Source organism: Neofelis nebulosa, chromosome 6 (genome assembly GCF_028018385.1).
Source record: "Neofelis nebulosa isolate mNeoNeb1 chromosome 6, mNeoNeb1.pri, whole genome shotgun sequence".
Lineage (NCBI taxonomy): Eukaryota > Metazoa > Chordata > Mammalia > Carnivora > Felidae > Neofelis > Neofelis nebulosa.
In genome coordinates, this window is record NC_080787.1 from 101,149,712 (window position 1) to 101,169,964 (window position 20,253).

Genomic DNA, 20,253 nt, shown 5'->3' on the forward strand with positions numbered 1-20,253 from the left:
TGCTTCTTTTAGTACATCACTTTTTTTGTTGTATAAAAGAAAATACCCCAATTCAAAGGGTGGTAGCATATTTGATATCACCCCTGTTTAAGAGGAATGGAGTTACAGGAATGAGAAGTATATAATTAGTAAATAATCCCTCTCAACAAGTGAGTTAAGTAGGACAGCCGTAAAGGGGGAAAAAAAGAAGCTGGAGGCAACACAATCAGTGCATATCAGAAATGCATTTTTATTTTTATTTGAAAACAACTTAAATTTTTAGACAAATGATTTTAGTATATAAATTGGATTTTGTTTTTATACAGAATATAAAGATTTCCCTCATTGATCTTCCATGTGAAGGGTATTACAAGCCTGAAGGGAGATACTTTCTGCACACAAGTGTGTATCTCACACGTAGGGGACTGGAAACCAATGGTGTAGTGCTTCTACACATAAATTAGGACAAGTGACATCACATATTAAAAAGGGGTAAGAGAAATATTCTAGTTAATCAGATTCAAGAAGCAAACAGGACACAAAAACTGTGCAGATAAGACCAAGTCAGTAACTTTAGTTAGGACACTGCAGATCATACTGGAGTAACAGGTTTGTGGGGTTATAGTGTGTACCACATTAAAACAGCAAGGAAGAGCAAGAAAGGCTGGAACAAGGGATTTTCACTAAAGCAAATTAACTTCTTGTCAACTGCCAAAACAAAACAAAACTGAGCATATGAATGTTAGTATACTGAAGGCATGTTATACCAGTTTCTGTGCAGCATGCTAAAAGTTAGATAGAACTTCTTCACTGGTGCATACGAATCATTAATAGTCACAGGAGGTTTTTTTTTTTTTTTTTTTGCCCCTTCTCATCAAATTTCAGGCATGTCTTATTTTAGATGGAGTATAGCTTTTATCTATAATTTCGTCCTGTAAAAACATGTGAAGACAACGTTCATTCTGTGCCAGAGGATGACCAGCGACCCTACGAATAAAAATTACAAATTTAGTCCCAATACTTTATAAAAGTGGGGTCAGGAGTCACACACACATATTCTATAGTTAAAAAGCATGTATGATTTAGCAATAATAAGTGTTATTCTGGACTGCCCATTAGGCTATGCTCTATCAACTAATGGGAAATTTCCTTTGGTTCACAAGGGTCATTTAGAAAACATTTAATCACTGTATTTGCACTGCTTCTGGCACATGTACCCAAGAAACTTCTTTATATAGCAGTTTGTACATTCACAAAAAACCTAAATGAATTTTAATGTTAAAAGTGAAACATGTCATTAATTCTAAGAACCCATTTTAAAGAAGGAAAAGATATAGGATCAAAATGAGAAATATACTGAATTTGAAAAAAAAAATACACTGAAGTTCAATAAAAGCCCAAAACACTAAGAAAGAGGCACAAGTGTGTCCAGGTTTTTCTTCTTTTTCCTTTTTTTGGCCTGCTTTAAAGGTTCCCATTGCAGACTAAACACAAGATCAAAATGGGTAACCAGACTTCTATTTCTCAATTCAAAAGTACCTCAGCTAACACTGCCTTCTCCAAAAGGAAAGCGTGTTCATAAAAGACAATGAAGGCTATGTGCTAAACTAAAAGTTAAAGGCTTTGTACAACTTTCCCTCCTGTTTACCACTCACAGATCTTCAAATTACTAAAAATTGAAGTTGTTGGTTAGTATGTAACCTCATACAACTATATTCTTCAGCATTTGACTTCATTTGGTCAAATTTAAGTCCCAATGCACAATTTATAGCAAGCCCCTTCCTGACATTAGCTCTGTTACTTTGGCTTTTAAAAATGGCTATATTTAGGGGCGCCTGGGTGGCGCAGTCGGTTGGGCGTCCAACTTCAGCCAGGTCACGATCTCGCGGTCCGTGAGTTCGAGCCCCGCGTCAGGCTCTGGGCTGATGGCTCGGAGCCTGGAGCCTGTTTCCGATTCTGTGTCTCCCTCTCTCTCTGCCCCTCCCCCGTTCATGCTCTGTCTCTCTCTGTCCCAAAAATAAATTAAAAAAACGTTGAAAAAAAAAAAAAAAAAAGGCTATATTTCAAATTAAGAATAAAATTAAAAGCTAGAAATTTTGGTTTAAGAGTTTCTAAAGTAAACGATAAACAACTGCAAGTCTTCTTACATTTTGGAAAGAAACATTTTGCTGTGAAAATTTTGAATGTGCACCTTTACACAAGACATGCTGATAATACCTCCATTTGCAATCAAACAAAATGATTGCAAGTGTACCACAAGTTTTATTGTTCATGCTAGAACATACCTTAAATGAGAAAGAATCATAAGTAAAACTATTTTTTAAATGCTGCAATTTTAAATGTAATTTGCATAAATTAACCAAGAAAAACAAATACAAAACTTAGGTCAACACAAAGATACTCATTTTAATCACTCAAGTGTGTTAATATTTATCACATGATATTCAACTTGTTATATACTTTTACTTTATTTAAATGATACAAAATGTTAGTTAGGAAATGGCCAAAAAAGAAAAGCAATACTACAGTTTAGCTTAATATCTAAATTTTGAGTATTTGCTTAAAGTTGTCTCAGAACACTATTCGCTCTTATACCTCTTGAGGTACAGAAAGTACTTACTTGTTTATAAACTGCTCCAGCCCTTGCTTCCTTTCTTCAATAAAATTATCATCAAATATTCCATCATCTCCTCTGAAAGGAAGCTGACGCAAAAATGCTTTTCCAGGGAGCGGGGGAACTACAACCTAAAAAAACATAGGAAAGTTCTTGAAGATGCTGACTGGGTTGTGAAAATTTATAGACCACAACATGAAGACAAAGTGTATGTTCACTGTGACAGCTATTCCACTGTTCAACTAGTTTAAATAAAAAAATCAGTAAAGAACATATTGAAAAAAAAAAACCACACTAAAAAACAGTCAATGTTTTGGAGGCAAGATAACCAAAGGTAGACAGAATAAATAGCCCATTAGATCAATGCTCCTTAATGGCATGGCCCATAGCTTAAGGTTTTCCTGAACTTATTGAAGCATAAGTATACAAAAAGAGCATTCAAGCAATGCTGAAATGAAACCTACGATGCCTCCAGTTTTGATGCCACTCAGGGAAGACCATGCTTTATTACAATGAAAAACTACAGAGATCAAAATCAACTTTCAATTAATGAAGAAATAAAATATTAACAACATTCTCTCCAGCATGGGCAGATAAGAATTCTGTGGTCTATTTCCTCCACCTCATACCATCTTCATACAGTCTTTCCTACTTGTGTTTGAGGTGATGATAAAAAAGTCAACAATTCTGTCACCATGCTTCCATTTTTTTTTTTTTTTTAATGTTTATTTGAGAGAGAGAGACAGCACACATGCAAGTAGGGGGAGGGACAGAGAGAAAGACAGGAGAGAGAGAGAGAATCCCAAGCAGGCTCCACCTCCTGAAGCATGAGATCATTACCTGAGCTGAAATCAAGAGTTGGATGCTTAACCGACTAAGCTGCTCAGGTGCCCCACACTTCCTTTTTCTATGTTAAGAAACATGTCAACATTCTCCCAAATCTACTACTCCATCTTTCCCCAAAGACCTGTCATTTCTTTCTTCCTACATAGCAATATCCTATTTTTCCCCTTCAAAGTCTAACTATCCTCTAGGGTCAACTTATACTGATCTCTTCTAGGAATTATCTAGAGCTCAAATATTTGAGTTAAATAGCACCTAGCTACTTACTTCACAGGTTAGTCAGGGTTTCTCGCCCATGGCACTATTAACATTTTGAGTCACATTATTCTTTGTAGAGGGGGGAGAGTAGGGGAGGGAGTTTCTTGGTGCACTGCAGAATGTTTAACAGCATCCCAGGCCTTCTACCCAGTAGACTGGGTAGCACCCAGTAGTGACAATAAAAACAGTCTCCAGACCCTGTCAAATGTCTCCTGGGGGATGAAACAGGCACTGGTGGAAAACCAACTTATCCTACTAATGCCTTCAAATCAAGGATCCTGTCTCAGGCTTCCTATGGTTATTTAAGGAAAAGTTGGGCACACAACACAACAGACACTCAAATATCTGTTAAATGACTAACCACTTAGTGGGATCCATATCTTACACCAAAACAGAGAAAAGGTGTAAGTGACAAATCAAACAAGAAGAAATATAAATAGTAAACAGAAGTAATTGTACATACCCTAAAAGAGGAAAAATTTTAAACCCCTGATGCAGTTTCTATCCTAAAACAGTAACCCAGCTGGGTAAAAAAAGGGAAAGAGCAACACAACTTCATAAAGAATAGCAAAGAACAAAATGACAGCAAAAAAAGAAACACAAAACCAAATACCCAACATAAAATTCATGATTCCTTCCTAAATGTAGTCTTCTCTCCAGGACCAATGATTAACACATCTAGAGATTTGTCTCTGTAACTCTGCCTCAGTATTCTTGAATCTCTCTCCCTACATTAATATTTGTGAAGTAGAGTGTTAAAACCTGCAGAGACCTTACAACTGAGAAACACATCATGACCATTAACTGAGCTCCAGCAGAATGGCTTTTCTGAAGGACAGGGGAAAACATCTGTATCTATGAAACTACTATTAAAAAAAGAATCTAGAACCAATGCACTAAACAAATGACTACCATTAATTCAGGACATAATTCAGCATGAAATTTAAGATCAGTATGTATTATCTGCAGAGATATATTCTTCCTAACATAATATTCAAAACAGTCACTGAAATGGATGGTGAGGTTGTAGGTAACAGGATTTAATGATCTACAAAAATCTTGAGTGGCTTGCCCAGTTAAGATTCCAAAGATCCTCTTCAACATCAAATTAGTTTTGCTGAACAAGTCTGGAAAGATCTAGTTAGAATTTTTAAATTTTTTTTATTTTTTAATTTTTCATTAATAATTTATTTACTTTTTAAAATTATATCCAAGTCAGCATATGGTGCAACAATGATTTCAGGAGTAGATTCCTTAATGCCCCTTACCCATTTAGCCCAGCCCCCATCCCCTCCAGCAATGCTGTTTGTTCTCCATATTTAAGAGTCTCTTATGTTTTGTCCCCCTCCCTGTTTTTTATTATTTTTGTTTCCCTTCCCTTATGTTCTTAAAGTCCTCATATGAGTAAAGTCATATGATATTTGTCTTTCTCTGATTTCGCTTAGCACAATACCCTCTAGTTCCATCCATGTAGTTGCAAATGGCAAGATTTCATTCTTTTTGATTGCCAAGTAATACTCCATTGTATATATACCACTTCTTCTTTATCCATTCATCCATTGATGGACATTTGGGCTCTTCCCATACCTTGTCTATTGTCGGTAGTGCTGCTATAAACATTGGGGTGCATGTGCCCCTTCAAAACAGCATACCTGTATCCCTTGGATAAATACCTAGTAGTGCAATTGCTGGGTCATAGGGTAGTTCTATTTTTAATTTTTTGAGGAACCTCCATCTTGTTTTCCAGAGTGGCTGCACCAGTTTGCATTCCCACCAGCAGTGCAAAAGAGAGCCTTTTTCTCCACATCCTCGCCAACATCTGTTGTTGCCTGAGTTGTTAATGTTAGCCATTCTGACAGGTGTGAGGTGGTATCTCATTGTGGTTTTGATTTGTATTTCCCTGATGATGAGTGATGTTGAGCATTTTTTCATGTGTCGGCCATCTGGATGTCTTCTTTGGAGAGGTGTCTATTCATGTCTTTTGCCCATTTCTTCACTGGATTATCTGTTTTTTGGGTGTTGAGTTTGATACGTTCTCTACAGATTTTGGATACTAACCCTTTATCTGATACTTCTCCCATTCCATCAGTTGCCTTTTAGTTTTGCTGATTATTTCCTTTGCTGTGCAGAAGCTTTTTATTTTGATGAGGTCCTAATAGTTCATTTTTGCTTTGGTCTCCCTTGCCTTCAGAGACGTGTTGAGTAAGAAGCTGTTGCTGCCAAGGTCAAAAAAGTTTTTGCCTGCTTTCTCCTTGAGGATTTTGATGGCTTCCTGTCTTACATTTAGGTCTTTCAACCATTTTGAGTTTACTTTTATGTATGGTGTAAGAAAGTGGTCTGGGTTCATTTTTCTGCATGTCACAGTCCAGTTTTCCCAAAACCATTTGCTGAAGAGACTGTCTTTATTCCATTGGATATTCTTTCCTGCTCTGTCAAAGATTAGTTGGCCATATATTTGTGGGTTCATTTCTGGGTTCTCTATTCTGTCCCATTGATTTGAGTGTCTGTTTTTGTGCCAGTACCATATTGTCTTAATGATTACAGATTTGTAATACAGCTTGAAGTGTGATAGAATTCTTATACCAATCTAATCATCATTAATCCAAAGATACGTGTGTACACGTGGGGTTAGAAGTAGACAGGAAAATACTTGGCCAGCATAATACAGTGAAAGCATACTAAAATAAAAGCTAAAAAGATATCACTATAATGACCAGTAAACACAATAAATATCATCTACTTCCTAGCTTCATATAACAGATCTTATTTAATTAAAAATACTTATAAACAGGGGCTCCTGGGTGCCTCACTCAGTTAAGCATCCGACTTCGGCTTGGGCCATGGTCTCACAGTTCGTAAGTTTAAGCCCCGTGTTGAGCTCTGTGCTGACAGCTCAGAGCCTGGAGCCAATTTGGATTCTGTGTCTCCATCTCTCTCTGTTCCTCCCCCACTCACACTCTGTCTCCCTCTCTCAAAAATAAAAACTAAAAAAAAATTTAAAAATAAAAAAAAAACATACTTAAAATAACTTGATTAATTGTTCTTAGCAATACTATAATAAAAATACAACTTTAGGGATTTAGGTTAAATCCCTCAGAGATTTAACAGGTCTATTGTTAAAACTGAAGTATTGTGCTTCAAAGGACAGTAATAAGTGCAAACAATTCATAGATAAAGAGATTTTGGCAAATCAACTATCTTGTAAGAGACTTTTAAGAGTTTTTTGTATATTCTAGGTACAACTCAATAATAAAGACAAAACACTCGATTAAATGGGCAAAGGATCTGAAAAAAATATATATATATAACTGATAATATGTAAATACAAATATAAATAAATAAATAAATATATATCTGATAAATACATGGAAAGATGATCAACATCATCAGCCATTGGGAAAATGAAAATTCAAACCATAATGATATTCCAACTTCACACATACTAGGACAGCTATAATAAAGAAGACATAATAGTTATGTGTTGGTGAGGATGGGGAGTACACGGGAACTCTCGTACATTGTTGGTGGGAATGTAAAATGGTGCAGCTGCTTTGGTAAATAGTCTGGGAGTTCCTCAAAATTAAAGAGAGTTGTCACAGGACCCAGTAAATCCACTTCTAGGTATATACTCAAGATAAATGAAAATATATGTCCAAACAAAAACCTGTAAACAAATGTTCACAGCAGCATTATCTATAATAGTCAAAAAGTGGAAACAACCGAATGTCTGCAAACTGATTAATAAATGTGTTATATCCATACAACAGAATATTATTATTGGGCAATGAAAAGAAATGAGTTAAGAAGAAAAGAACTAGTGGGGCCCCTGGGTGGCTCAGTCGGTTGAGCGTCCGACTTCAGCTCAGGTCATGATCTCACAGTCTGTTGAGTTCAAGCCCCGCATCGGGCTGTGTGCTGATGGCTCAGAGCCTGGAGCCTGCTTCGGATTCTGTGACTCCCTCTCTCTCTGCCCCTCCCCTGCTCATGCTCTGTCTCTGTCTCAAAAATAAATAAAAACATTAAGAAAAAATTTTTAAAAAAAAGAAAAAAAGAAGTAGTGTTTAATGTTGAAAACACACTCAGTGAAAGAAGCCAGACACAGAAGGCTAAATATTCTATGCTATTTATATGAAATGTCCAGAACAAGCAAATCCATAGAGAAAGTAGATTAATGGCTGTATAGGGTTGGGTGAGGAGGGGCTGGGGGAGAAATTGGTAGCAACTACTAATAGCTATGGGATTTCTTTTATGGAGTAATTAAGATGTTCTAAAACTGACTAGTGATTGTTGCACAACTTTATGAATATATGAAGAACCACTGAATTTTACTCTTCAAAGTTTATTTTTATTTATTTATTTTGAGAGAGAGAATGTGTGTGTGAGCAGGGGGAGGCAGAGAGAGAGAGGAGAGAGGAAATCCCAAGCAGGCTCCGTGCTGTCAGCACAGAGCCCGACTTAGGGCTCGATTTCACAAACAATGAGATCAAGACCTAAGCTGAAATCAAGAGTCAGATTCTTAACCAACTGAGCCACCCACGGGCCCCTGAATTTTACACTTTAAATGGGTGAATTGTATGGCAAGTGAATTATATGTCAATAAAGCTGTTATTTTTTCAAAAAGTGCTATATACATTCACCAAATGTTTATTAAACACTCCAACATGCCATGTGCTATGTTAAGCAAAGCCCAAAGCCCATCAAGACACTTCTTCCCGTAAGTCAGAAAAAGACAAATATTGTATGATCTCACTTATAGGTGGAATCTAAAATAAATCAAACTCATAGCAACAGAGAGTAGCAGAGACTAGTGGTTGCCAGGGATTGGCAGGTGGGAGAAATGGTAACATGCTGGTCAAAAGGTACAAACTTCCAGTTATAGGATGAGTAAGTTCTGGGGATCTAAAGTAGAGCATGGGGAGTATAGTTAACAATAATGTATCATATATTTAAAAATTGCCAAGAGAAGCATATCTGAAATGTTCTTACCACCACCACCATGAAAAAAAAAGTAACTATGTGAGGTGATGGTATAGTAACTAAGCTTATTGAGTTCATCGTTTCACAATATATACATATAACAAATCATTATACTGTATGCCTTAAACTTACATAATGTTATCTGTCAATTATATCCTAATTTTATTATTTAAAAAAAAATTTTTTTTTAGTGTTTACTTTTGAGAGAGAGAGAGATAGAGAGAGGGTGCGAGCAGGGGAGGGGCAGAGAGAGAGAGAGAGAGAGAGAGAGAATCCAAACCAGGCTCCAAGCTCCGAGCTGTCAGCACAGAGCCCAGCGTGGGGCTTGAATTCATGAACTGTGATGTGAGACCATGACCTGAGCTCAAGTCAGATGCTTAACCGACTGAGCCACCAGGCACCTCAATTGTATCTCAATTTTAAAGCTGGGGAAAAAGGACACTTCTTCCCTATGGTCATAAAACATTTCTTCTTTGTTACCCATAACTTTTCTAACTTGGTTTGTACATTTAGAGCTTAAAACCATGTAATTTATACACAGTTATAAATTTTTATTCCTAGACAGCCAAATGTTTCAACTCCATTTACTGAATATAAATTCTTTTCCCTACTGAATGACAATGTTATTTTTGTTCTGAACTAAATTTCTTTTTTTTTTTTTTTTTTTTTTTTTTTTTTTATTTATTTTTGGGACAGAGAGAGACAGAGCATGAACGGGGGAGGGCAGAGAGAGAGGGAGACACAGAATCGGAAACAGGCTCCAGGCTCCGAGCCATCTGCCCAGAGCCTGACGCGGGGCTCGAACTCACGGACCGCGAGATCGTGACCTGGCTGAAGTCGGACGCTTAACCGACTGCGCCACCCAGGCGCCCCTGAACTAAATTTCTAATAAACACGCAAGTCAGCTGCTAAGATCTATACATTCATTCTAAGTTCTACTACATTCAGCTAATCTATTTGCCTATTAACTTGTTTTATAGCAAACTATAGCAATAGCAAACTATTTTAATTACTATAGCTTAAGATAAACTCTGATGTCTGCATATGCTTATTAGTACATGCTGAAAATAATTTCTGACTCTCCTTGAGCTTTCTTGGATTGTAAAGCTCAGATATAAATCTGCAAGTTCATTAAAAAAAAACATTAAGATTTCTGTTAGAATTTTATGAATTCATAAGTAAGTTAGGAGGTAATGCTTTACTTTGATCAGGTTTACTGCTAAAATGTCACCTCTAAGTGAGGGCTTCCTTTGACTTCTCTATAAAAGAGTACTCTCCTCGAATTCCTTGCTTCCTATAGTTTTTGGTTTTTTTAGAACATATTCCTATCAGACATACTATATATCTTACTATTTTTTCTGCTTTCCCTTCACCACAACCCCAACTTTCCCAATTGAATGTAAACATCATAGAAGTGGGAACTTAATTTATTCACAGCTCTATCTATAACTCATAGAACATAAAGAATTAGCTCTCAAATGTTTACAGAGTAAAAATAAAACAAGTTTAAAAAAAGTGAATATTCCATGGAAATGCAAGCTGGTGCAGCCACTCTGGAAAACAGGATGGAGGTTCCTCAAGAAACTAAAAATAGAACTACCCTACAACCCAGCAATTACACTACTAGGCATTTATCCGAGGGATACAGGTGTGCTGTTTCGAAGGGACACATGCACCCCCATGTTTATAGCAGCACTATCAACAATAGCCAAAGTATGGAAAGAGCCCAAATGTCCATCAATGGATGAATGGATAAAGAAGATGTGGTATGTGTGTGTATATATATATATATATATACGTATATATATACATATATATACGTATATATATATATACACATATATACGTATATATATGTGTATATATATATACGTATATATGTGTATATATATATGTATATATATATACGTATATATATGTATATATATGTATATGTATATATATACACACACAATGGAGTATTACTTGGCAATCAAAAAGAATGAAATCTTGCCATTTGCAACTTATGTGGATGGAACGGGAGGGTATTATGCTAAGTGAAATTAGTCAGAGAAAGACAAAAATCATGACTTCACTGATATGAGGACTTTAAGATACAAAACAGATGAACATAAGGAAAGGGAAACAAAAATAATATAAAAACAGGGAGGGGGACAAAACAGAAGAGACTCATAAATATGGAGAACAAACTGAGGGTTATGGGAGGAGGGATGGGCTAAATGGGTAAGGGGCACTAAGGAATCTACTCCTGAAATCATTGTTGCACTATATGCTAATTTGGATGTAAAGTTAAAAAAATAAAAAATAAAACAAGTTAAAAAGTGAATATTCCAAAACAAGAATGTAGTATTTCTAAGTTTTGAAATTTTCTTTACATGGTCTTACATTTCTTTTTTATTCATAAACATTTTATACTTTGATAGTCTTTTTTTAAAAAAATTTTATTTATTTATTTTGAAAGAGAGAGAGCAAGAATGAGCAGGGGAGGTGGAGAGAGAGAATTCCAAGCAGGCTCCGCACTGTCAGCGCAGAGCACCCCCATGCAGGGCTCAAAGACCATGACCTGAGCCAAAATTAAGAGTCAGACAACCGACCGAGCCACCCAGGAGCCCCTATACTTTGATAGTCTGTTGAGTAAAGTTGTTTTTCCTTTAAATTTTGATGGAATGCTATGATTTGTGTATATTGCTCTCTATCCAGCCACAGGTCTGATTAAGGAAGTTTTCCTTCCGCTTCAACTTATCACACTTGAGAAATGAGTAGAAGCGACCCTACTTCAGGGCTCCTACCATATCAACTTGTTTCCTATTACACTCTAGTCACAAAGTAACTTTTCATCATTCTGAGCACACCATGCCCTTCCAGAACTCTGTTGTTGATGTTCTTCTGACATAGGGCTGAAATAAGGGACTAGTAGGAGACCTTGCCTTGCTGATTTTTTTTGCAGCCAAAGTCACCAAATTTTCTTTTAAGAGGAGATGATTCTTACCAAGGTATATAACAGTTTTAAAATTGCATGTAGTTGGGCGCCTGAGTGGCTCAGTCAGTTAAGCGTCTAACTCTTGATTTCAGTTCAGGTCATGATTTGACAGTTCATAAGTCTGAGCCCTGCATCGGTGACAGTGCAGAGCCTGTTTAGGATTTTCTCTCTCTCTCTCTCTCTCTCTCTCTCTCTCTCTCTCTCCCTCCCTCCCTCCCTCCCTCTCCCTCTCCCTCTCCCTCTCCCTCTCTTTCTGTCCCTCCCCTGCTCTCTCTCAAAATAAATAAATAAACTTGAAAAAAAACCGCATGTAGCAACCTATGAGACCATGACCGTCATTTAAAAAGCTAATCAGGACATATCACAGAGTAAGGTAAGTACTGGTTTTTGAAAATTTTTGTTATGTGTACATGTGTATAATGAAATAAAATATTTATTATGAGTCAGTAAAAAACCCCTGGAAATCCACTGATACATGAGATGTATTAAGGAAGACAAACTTGGCAAGGAGTGTGTGGGAGGGCAAGACTGAATAGGAAGAGGAGGGAAAGGAAGGAAGTAATAGCAAAAAAGTTCTAAGAAGTGTTACTCAAGTATGACTTAGTAAAGACCTCAACTGGGCCTTTAAGTAAACAAGAAAGAGTTCTGAGCAAAAATTAGACTTCCTCCATCTCCCGTAAGATAAAATCAAACTCCTTGAAATGAAGAAATCATATATGCTTTTACCTCCTTCATTCTAGGTAAGTTTTCTGAAAGGTCCTTAAACATTAAAAGTCAGAGTGTTTTGCTTTAAAGTCCTATTACAAATAATTCTTACCTTGCTCTCTCTTTCTAATTCACTTCGCAGCCACTCAAAGTCACTGTATCTTCTTCTAACAGTAGATTCCTTCAGCTTGAAAATAGGCAGATTTGTCTGAAATTAAAAAAAAAAAAATCATTCCTAAATTGAAGCATGGGACAGGGACTTCAAAATAAGGAGGCTGGGGGATCTGTTTGTCAAATTGATAATATGGCAAGCCTGGTTATCTTAAGAAAATCATGAAGTTATCAAGATGACATTTTTACCTCTAACAAAATAAAACTTCACTAAATGTTAAAAAAGTGTATCATTTACACTACAGTACAATTTATTTATTTTTAATTTTTAGAGAGAGGGAAAGAGAATCTCAAGCAGGTTCCAAGCACTCAACACGGAGCCCGATATGGGGCTTGATCCCACGACCCTGGAATCATGACTTGAGCTGAAATCAAGAGTGGGACACTCAAACCAACTAAGCCACCCAGGCACCCCTAGAGTACAACCTTTAAAATGCATGTCTGTACATATGCTTTAGGATATCATTCTGCCTGAGGTCAGCTACATAAATATAGTCCATTTTTTTTTCTATTTCAGTGAGCTGTACAAATGTCAACTGAACAGGAGTGAGAATAAAGCTAGCTCCAACTGCTGTGAGCTGGTTTAGATAGTACCTTACTATACAATGCTCACAGGGGAAAGAGACCTTAACTACTTTGAAATGGAATAAAAAATATTTTGTTATTATGACTAGATTAGATGCTTCACAATAAAAGAAATAAAGGATTATTCTTTATTTTATATATATAATTATATATAAATTTACATATATTTAAATACATACATATAGATACACACACATATATATATAACACACACACATGCATATATATATATGCGTGTAAATTACATATATATATATATATATATATATATATATATATATATATATATAAATTTACATCCCAGTTAGCATATAGTGCAATAATGATTTCAGGAGTAGAATCCAGTGATTCATCCCCTACATGTAACACCCAGTTATCATCCCAACAAGTATCCTCCTTAATACTCCTTGCCCATTTAGCCCATCCCTCCACCCATAATCCCTCCAGCAACCTTCTGTTTGTTCTCTATATTTAAGAGTCTCTTATGTTTTATCCCCCTCCCTGTTTTTACATTATTTTTGCTTCCCTTCCCTTATGTTCATCTGTTTTGTATCTTAAATTCTACATGAGTGAAGTCATATATTTGTCTTTCTCTAATTTCACTTAACATAATACACTCTAGTTCCATCCATGTTATTGCAAATGGCAAGACTAATTTTTTTTTTTTAATGTTTATTTCTGATAAAGAGACAGAATCTGAAGCAGGCTCCAGGTTCCAAGTTGTCAGTGCAGAGCCCAATGTGGGGCCCAAACCCATGAACCATGAGATCCTGACGTGAACTGAAGTTGGATGCTTAACCAACTGAGCTACCAGGTGCCTCAAGACGTCATTCTTTTTGATGGCCGAGTAATACTCCATTGTGTTTATATTACCACATCTTCTTTATCTATTCATCTGTTGATGGGTATTTGGGCTCTTTCCATACATTGGCCATTATCGATAGCACTGATATAAACATTGGGGTGCAGGTGCCCCTTCAAAACAACATACCTGTATCCTTTGGATAAATACCTAGTAGTGCAATTGCTGGGTCATAGGGTAGTTCTAATTTTTTGAGGAACCTCCATACTGTTTTCCAGAGTGAATGCACCAGTTTGCATTCCCACCAACAGTGCAAAAATGTTCCTCTTTTTCCACATCTTCGCCAATATCTGTTGTTGCCAGAGTTGTTAATGTTAGCCATTCTGTCAGGTGTAAGGTGGTATCTCATTGTGGTTTTCATTTGTATTTCCCTGATGACTAATGATGTTGACCATTTTTTTCATGTCTCTGTTAGCCATCTGGATGTCTTCTTTGGGAAAGTGTCTATTCATGTCTTCTGCCCATTTTTCACTGGATTGGATTTTGGGTTTCAGTTTGATAAGTTGTTTTTTTTTTTTTTTTTTTTACAGATTTTGGATACTAACCCTTAATGTGATATGTCATTTGCAAATATTTTCTCCCATTCTGTAGGTTGCCTTTTAGTTTTGCTGATTGTTTCCTTTGCCATGCAGAAGTTTGTATCTTGACGAGGTCCCAACAGTTCATTTTTGCTTTGTTTCCCTTGCCTCTGGAGACATGTTGAGTAAGAAGTTGCTGTGGCTGAGGTCAGAGGTATTTGCCTGCTTTCTCCTCCAGGATTTTGATGACTTCCTGTCTTACGTTTAAGTCTTTCATCCATTTTGAATTTATTTTTGTGTATGCTGTAAGAAAGTGGTCCAGATTCAGTCTTCTGCATGCTGCTGTTCACTTTCCCCAATACCATTTGCTAAAGAGACTCTTTATTCCATTGGATATTCTTTCCTGCTTTGTCAAAAATTCATTGGCCATATGTTTGCGGGTCCATTTCTGGGTTCTCTATTCTGTCCCGCTGATCTAAGGGACTGTTTTTGTGCAAGTACCATAATGTCTTGAGGATCGCAGTTTTGTAATACAGCTTCAAGTCCAGAATTATGAAGCCTCCAGCTTTGGTTTTCTTTCTCGGGATTGCTTTATTTGAGGTCTTTTCTGGTTCCATACAAATTTTAGGATTGTTTGTTCTAGCTCTGTGAAGAATGCTGGTGTTATTTTGATAGGGATTGTACTGAATATGTAGATTGCTTTGGGTAGCACTGACACTTGAACAGTATTTGTTCCTCCAGTCCATGAACATGAAATATTTTTCCATTTTTTTATGTCTTCAATTTTTTCATAAGCTTTCTGTAGTTTCCAGTGTATAGATTTTTCACCTCTTTGATTAGGCTTATTCCTAGGTATTTTATGATTTTTGGTGCAACTGTAAATGGGATCGATTCCTTGATTTCTCTTTCTGCTGCTTCATTATTGGCATATAGAAATGCAACTGATTTCTGTGCACTGATTTTATATCCTGTGACTTTGCTAAATTCATGGATCAGTTCTAGCAGTTTTTGGTGAAATCTTTTGGGTTTTCCATATAGAGTATCATGTCATCAACAAAGAGTGAAAGTTTGACACCCTCCTTGCCGACATGGATGACTTTTATTTCTGTTATCTGATTGCTGAGGCTGGACTTCCAGTACTATGTTGAGTAACAGTGGTGAAGAATGGACATCTCTGCCCCGTTCCTGATCTTAGGGGGAAAGCTCTCAGTTTTTCCCCGTTGAGGATGACATTAACAGTGGGTCTTTTGTATATGGCTTTTATGGTCTTGAGGTATGATCCTTCTATCCCTACTTTCTTTAGGGCTTTTATCAAGAAAGGATTCTGTATTTTGTCAAATGCTTTCTCTACATTTATTGAGAGGATCATGTGGTTCTTGTCCTTTGTTAATTTTTTTAATGTTTTTTTATTTTTGAGAGACAGAGCGCAAGCAGGGGAGGGGCAGAGAGAGAGAGAGAGAGAGAGAGAGAGAGAGAGAGAGAGACAGACACAGAATCCAAACCAGGCTCCAGGTTCTGAGCTGTCAGCACAGAGCCCAATGCAGGGCTCAAAATCGTGAGCAGTGAGATCATGCATGACCTGAGCTGAAGTCGGACGCTTAACTGACTGAGAAACCAGACACCCCACTGTCTTTTCTTTTATTAATGTGATGTATCACATTGATTGATTTGTCGATATTGAACCAGCCCTGCATCCCAGGCATAAATCCCACTTGATCATGGTAAATAATTCTTTTAATGTATTGTTGGATCTGGTTGGCTAGTATCTTGTGAATTTTTGCATCCATGTTCATCAGGGAAGTTGGTCTATAGTTTTCCTTTTCAGTGGGGTCTTTGGTTTTGGAATCAAGGTAATGCTGGCCCCACAGAATGAGACTGGAAGTTTTCCTTCTATTTCTATTTTTTGGAACAGCTTCAATAGAATAGGTGTCAACTCTTCTTTAAATGTTTGGGAGAATTCCCCTGGAAAGCTATCTGGCCCTGGACTCTTGTGTTTTGGGAGATTTCTGATTACTAATTTGATTTCTTTACTGGTTATAGGTCTGTTCAAGTTTTCTATTTCTTCCTGTTTCAGTGTGGGTAGTTTATATGTTTCTAGGAATTTGTCCATTTCTTCCAGATTGCCCAATTTATTGTCTTATAACTGCTCATAATATTCCCTTATTACTGTTTGTATTACTGCAGTGTTAGTTGTGATCTCTAATAAAAGATTATTCTTCATGGTCTTCAAAAAGAATGCCAGAAACTAGTAGGGAAAGAGTGCAATGTCTGCACTCTTACTACTAGTGTGAAATTATGAGTTACATACATTAGATCAGGTTCATAGATGCACAGCTTTACAGGCTGACAGCAAGTTTAAGAATTGAAAATATAATACCCAGTACTTTGCGGTTATATTGGAATGGAGACTGTTCTTTACAAGATAGCAAGGACCACTTATGACAACCTCTAAACTTAAAGTAACAAGAAAGATTTCTATTATCTTATACTGATCCTATAAAAAGAGAAAATATACTACCAAACCCAATTTAGAATGGCTTATGATTAAGGACTATTAGCAGAAGCAGTATGTCACCATGACTTTATTATCAAGAATAGAACTTAAAATGCATATAATATCACAAAGTTTATAAGGGACAAAAATGATCTAAAACAATTAATGCCATACCATACTGAATATGCTATTTAAGACTATACACTCTTAGGGGGCACCTGGTTGACTCAGTTGGTTAAGCATCTGACTTTGGTTCAGGTCATGAACTCACAGTTTGTGGGTTCAAGCCCCGCTCCAGGATCCCTGCTGGCAGTGTGGAGCCTGTTTGGGATTCTCTCTCTCTGCCCCTCCCCCACTTGTGCTTTCTGTGCTTTCTCTGTCTCAAAATAAATTAAAAAAAAAACAAACAACCTATACACTCTTAGATTACATTTTGTCTTTAATTCAGTCTCTGCACTTATAGAACAGCAAAATGTTTTACAGTTGAAAAGAATAAAGTGTCACCAGAAGAAATACATTGTATATAGGGACATCATCCATTATGTAAAACTCACTCTTAAAAGAAAATTTCAATCATCTGTTAAGCTTAATGCCACTGATAAGTTATTGTCATTCAGGAAAAGAAAAGCTTTTTATTCAGGACCTTAAACCCATTTTGTAGTATTCTCAATTTTTTCCAAAGTGTATTAGCTTCTCTATGTTGTATACCTTATAGCTTGGAATCCTCTACAGATGCTATTGGGCAGAACACTGGATAGGTTTCAAGCATGAAACCAAATCTCACAGGAGGTTTAAAAGCACTTGAATTTTCTTTCCCAGGTAACCACAACATTTGTTCATTGTATTAATGACTAAGAGCAAAATTGCACCTAACAAGACTCTTATTATACTAAAAGTCAAGCTTATATTTAGAGATGCTGGCTTGCTATACAGAAGGGTATTCTCATTCCCCACAGGGAATAAAATTAGGTCCCCTGGGGAGCAGGATGATAATTCCCAGAAAGAAAGCACTGGATTATTTCTCTCTAATTTCACCCATTGGCTTTTTAACCAAGCTCACCCTTCCGCATTAAAATATTAAGTCTTTGTAAGTGTCTAAAGATAGAAAGGCTTTTATAGAATTGAGTGTTTTCTGCAGGTGAGATTTTACATTTTGAATTCCCTCCTCTCAAATTACTTTACAAAAGGGATTAGCTGCTCTCTTTATTCAATATGTTAAGATCAAGCTTGTGAAAGAGTTCCCTAAGAATTTTCATACTTCTGGGTACGGAAGTCCATAAAGTTAATCTCTGAAACAACATATCAAGCTTACAGGTACAATGTTGAGGGAAGAGTGCCAATTCAGCTCATTTTACCTTCCATTTTCCCTTTTGAACTTTTGACACAATCATGACTATATCTGATTCACTTTAATAGAAGAGGAGTGGGAGAATGGAGAAAAAGTCCATTCCTTTCTATGACTAGCTAATAGTTTGATAGATTATATATTTTAAAATTCTTTTATTTAGTTTCCTCAGCTGGGTAGGATTTCTCTGTATATGAGAACTGCTTTAGAGTTTTGATCAAGTCACATTATGCAATTTGTTTTTTTTTAAGGGAATTTTAATTTTAAATTTAATTTTTTATTTTGAGAGAGTGAGAGCGCACACAGTGGGCAGGGAAGAGGGGCTGAGGGAGAAAGAGAATTTTAAACAGGCTCCACGCTAGGTGTGGAGCCCAACATGGGGCTCGATCCCATGACTCTGGGATCATGAGCCAAACTGAAATCAAGAGTCGGACACCCAACTGAGCCACCCAGGCTCCCTGCATCATGTAATTCTTAATATTTACACATTACATTTGGAGAGGCAAGTTTGCTTGTTAACTTCCTCTTGATCAACACTGTTTTTCAACTCAATTTGATCAAAATAAAAATGAAAGAGTAAGGTGTTTTCTTTAAGCCACTGTTAATTACAAACACTTCATTGGTCACTTTCAACTTATTTAACACTCATAAAATGTTCCAGTTTGGTGTTTTAAACAGGGAAGGGTTAGGATGATTACTTTTTTTCCTACAGGTTTAGGAAGATTCAAGCTATAATTACAGTTTGGGAACATCTGTAATAGGGCTAGTGCTAGGTAAGGTGGGGAATATAAAGATGCCTGAGATGGAGCCCCAGCCCTTATGAAGCTTATACTATAATAGGGAGGTTAAAAAGTTTAAATCTACGTGGTTAAAAATAACATACACCATAAACAAAAACAAAGCGGAAAGACCAAGAACAAACTGTAAGAAATATTAGCAACATAAAACAAAAGGATAGCTTTATTAAAATGTAAAGAACTTAGAGACAGTGAAGGATAAAGATGAATAAAACCGGCAGAACACAGAAAGACTCGTGGCAATAATGTTCAACTTCACTCACACAAGAAATGCTAGTTAAAACAGTAAGATCCCATTTTCACTCATCAGACAGCCAGGTATTACATTTTAATACCTAGTGGAGGTATGGGGAGAGACAGAGACACTTGAAAAATCTGCTGATGGAAGTAAAAACTGTACAATCTTTAAGAAAGGCATTTTGGTGACATCTATCACTTTTTTTTTTAATTTTTTTTTTAACGTTTATTTATTTTTGAGACAGAGCATGAACAGGGGAGGGGCAGAGAGAGAGGGAGACGCAGAATCCGAAGCAGGCTCCAGGCTCTGAGCTGTCAGCACAGAGCCCGAAGTGGGGCTTGAACTCACAGACCGCGAGATCATGGCCTGAACCGAAGTCGGACGCTTAACCGAAGTCGGATGCTTAACCGACTGAGCCACCCAGGCGCCCCATCTATCACTCTTTTAAATGCATATATGTTTTAAGCCAACAATCCCACTAGGAATTAATCCTACAAATATTTCCACATATACAAAAAGATATTGGCATATAGAAATTTACTTAAGCATGTTCATGTAACGGTAAAACAAAACCTAGTAAAACTGTTACAAACATAAAATGAAATATTATACAGCTTTTACAAACTATAATTTAGCCAGACTGATTGGAAAGCCTACCTGAGACATATGAAGTATAAGTTTCAGAACAGGGGAGACTGGCTGGCTCGGTCAGTAGAGTATACGACTCTTCTTTTTTTTTTTTTGAGCATGCGACTCTGGATCTCAGTGTTGGGAGTTCAACCCCCATTTTGGGGGCAGAGATTACATAAAAAAATAAAATCTTATAAAAGAACTTTCAGAACAGTATATACAGTATGATACCATTTTTATTATAATGGCATTGTTAT

At 36.6% G+C, this 20,253-nt stretch overlaps 1 protein-coding gene across 1 annotated transcript in view; it reads right to left on the reverse strand.

Annotated features, from left to right (window-relative positions):
* Nucleotides 1–205: 205 nt before the first annotated feature.
* SNX3 (sorting nexin 3) overlaps nucleotides 206–20,253 on the reverse strand; it is a 50,510-nt gene continuing 30,462 nt past the window's right edge. The window contains exons 2-4 of the mRNA XM_058734884.1: nucleotides 12,469–12,564; nucleotides 2,600–2,724; nucleotides 206–966 (exon numbers count right to left, since the gene is read on the reverse strand). Coding sequence (XP_058590867.1) covers nucleotides 861–966; nucleotides 2,600–2,724; nucleotides 12,469–12,564 — 327 coding nt within the window. The 3' untranslated portion in view covers nucleotides 206–860. The remainder of the gene's footprint in view (nucleotides 967–2,599; nucleotides 2,725–12,468; nucleotides 12,565–20,253) is intronic.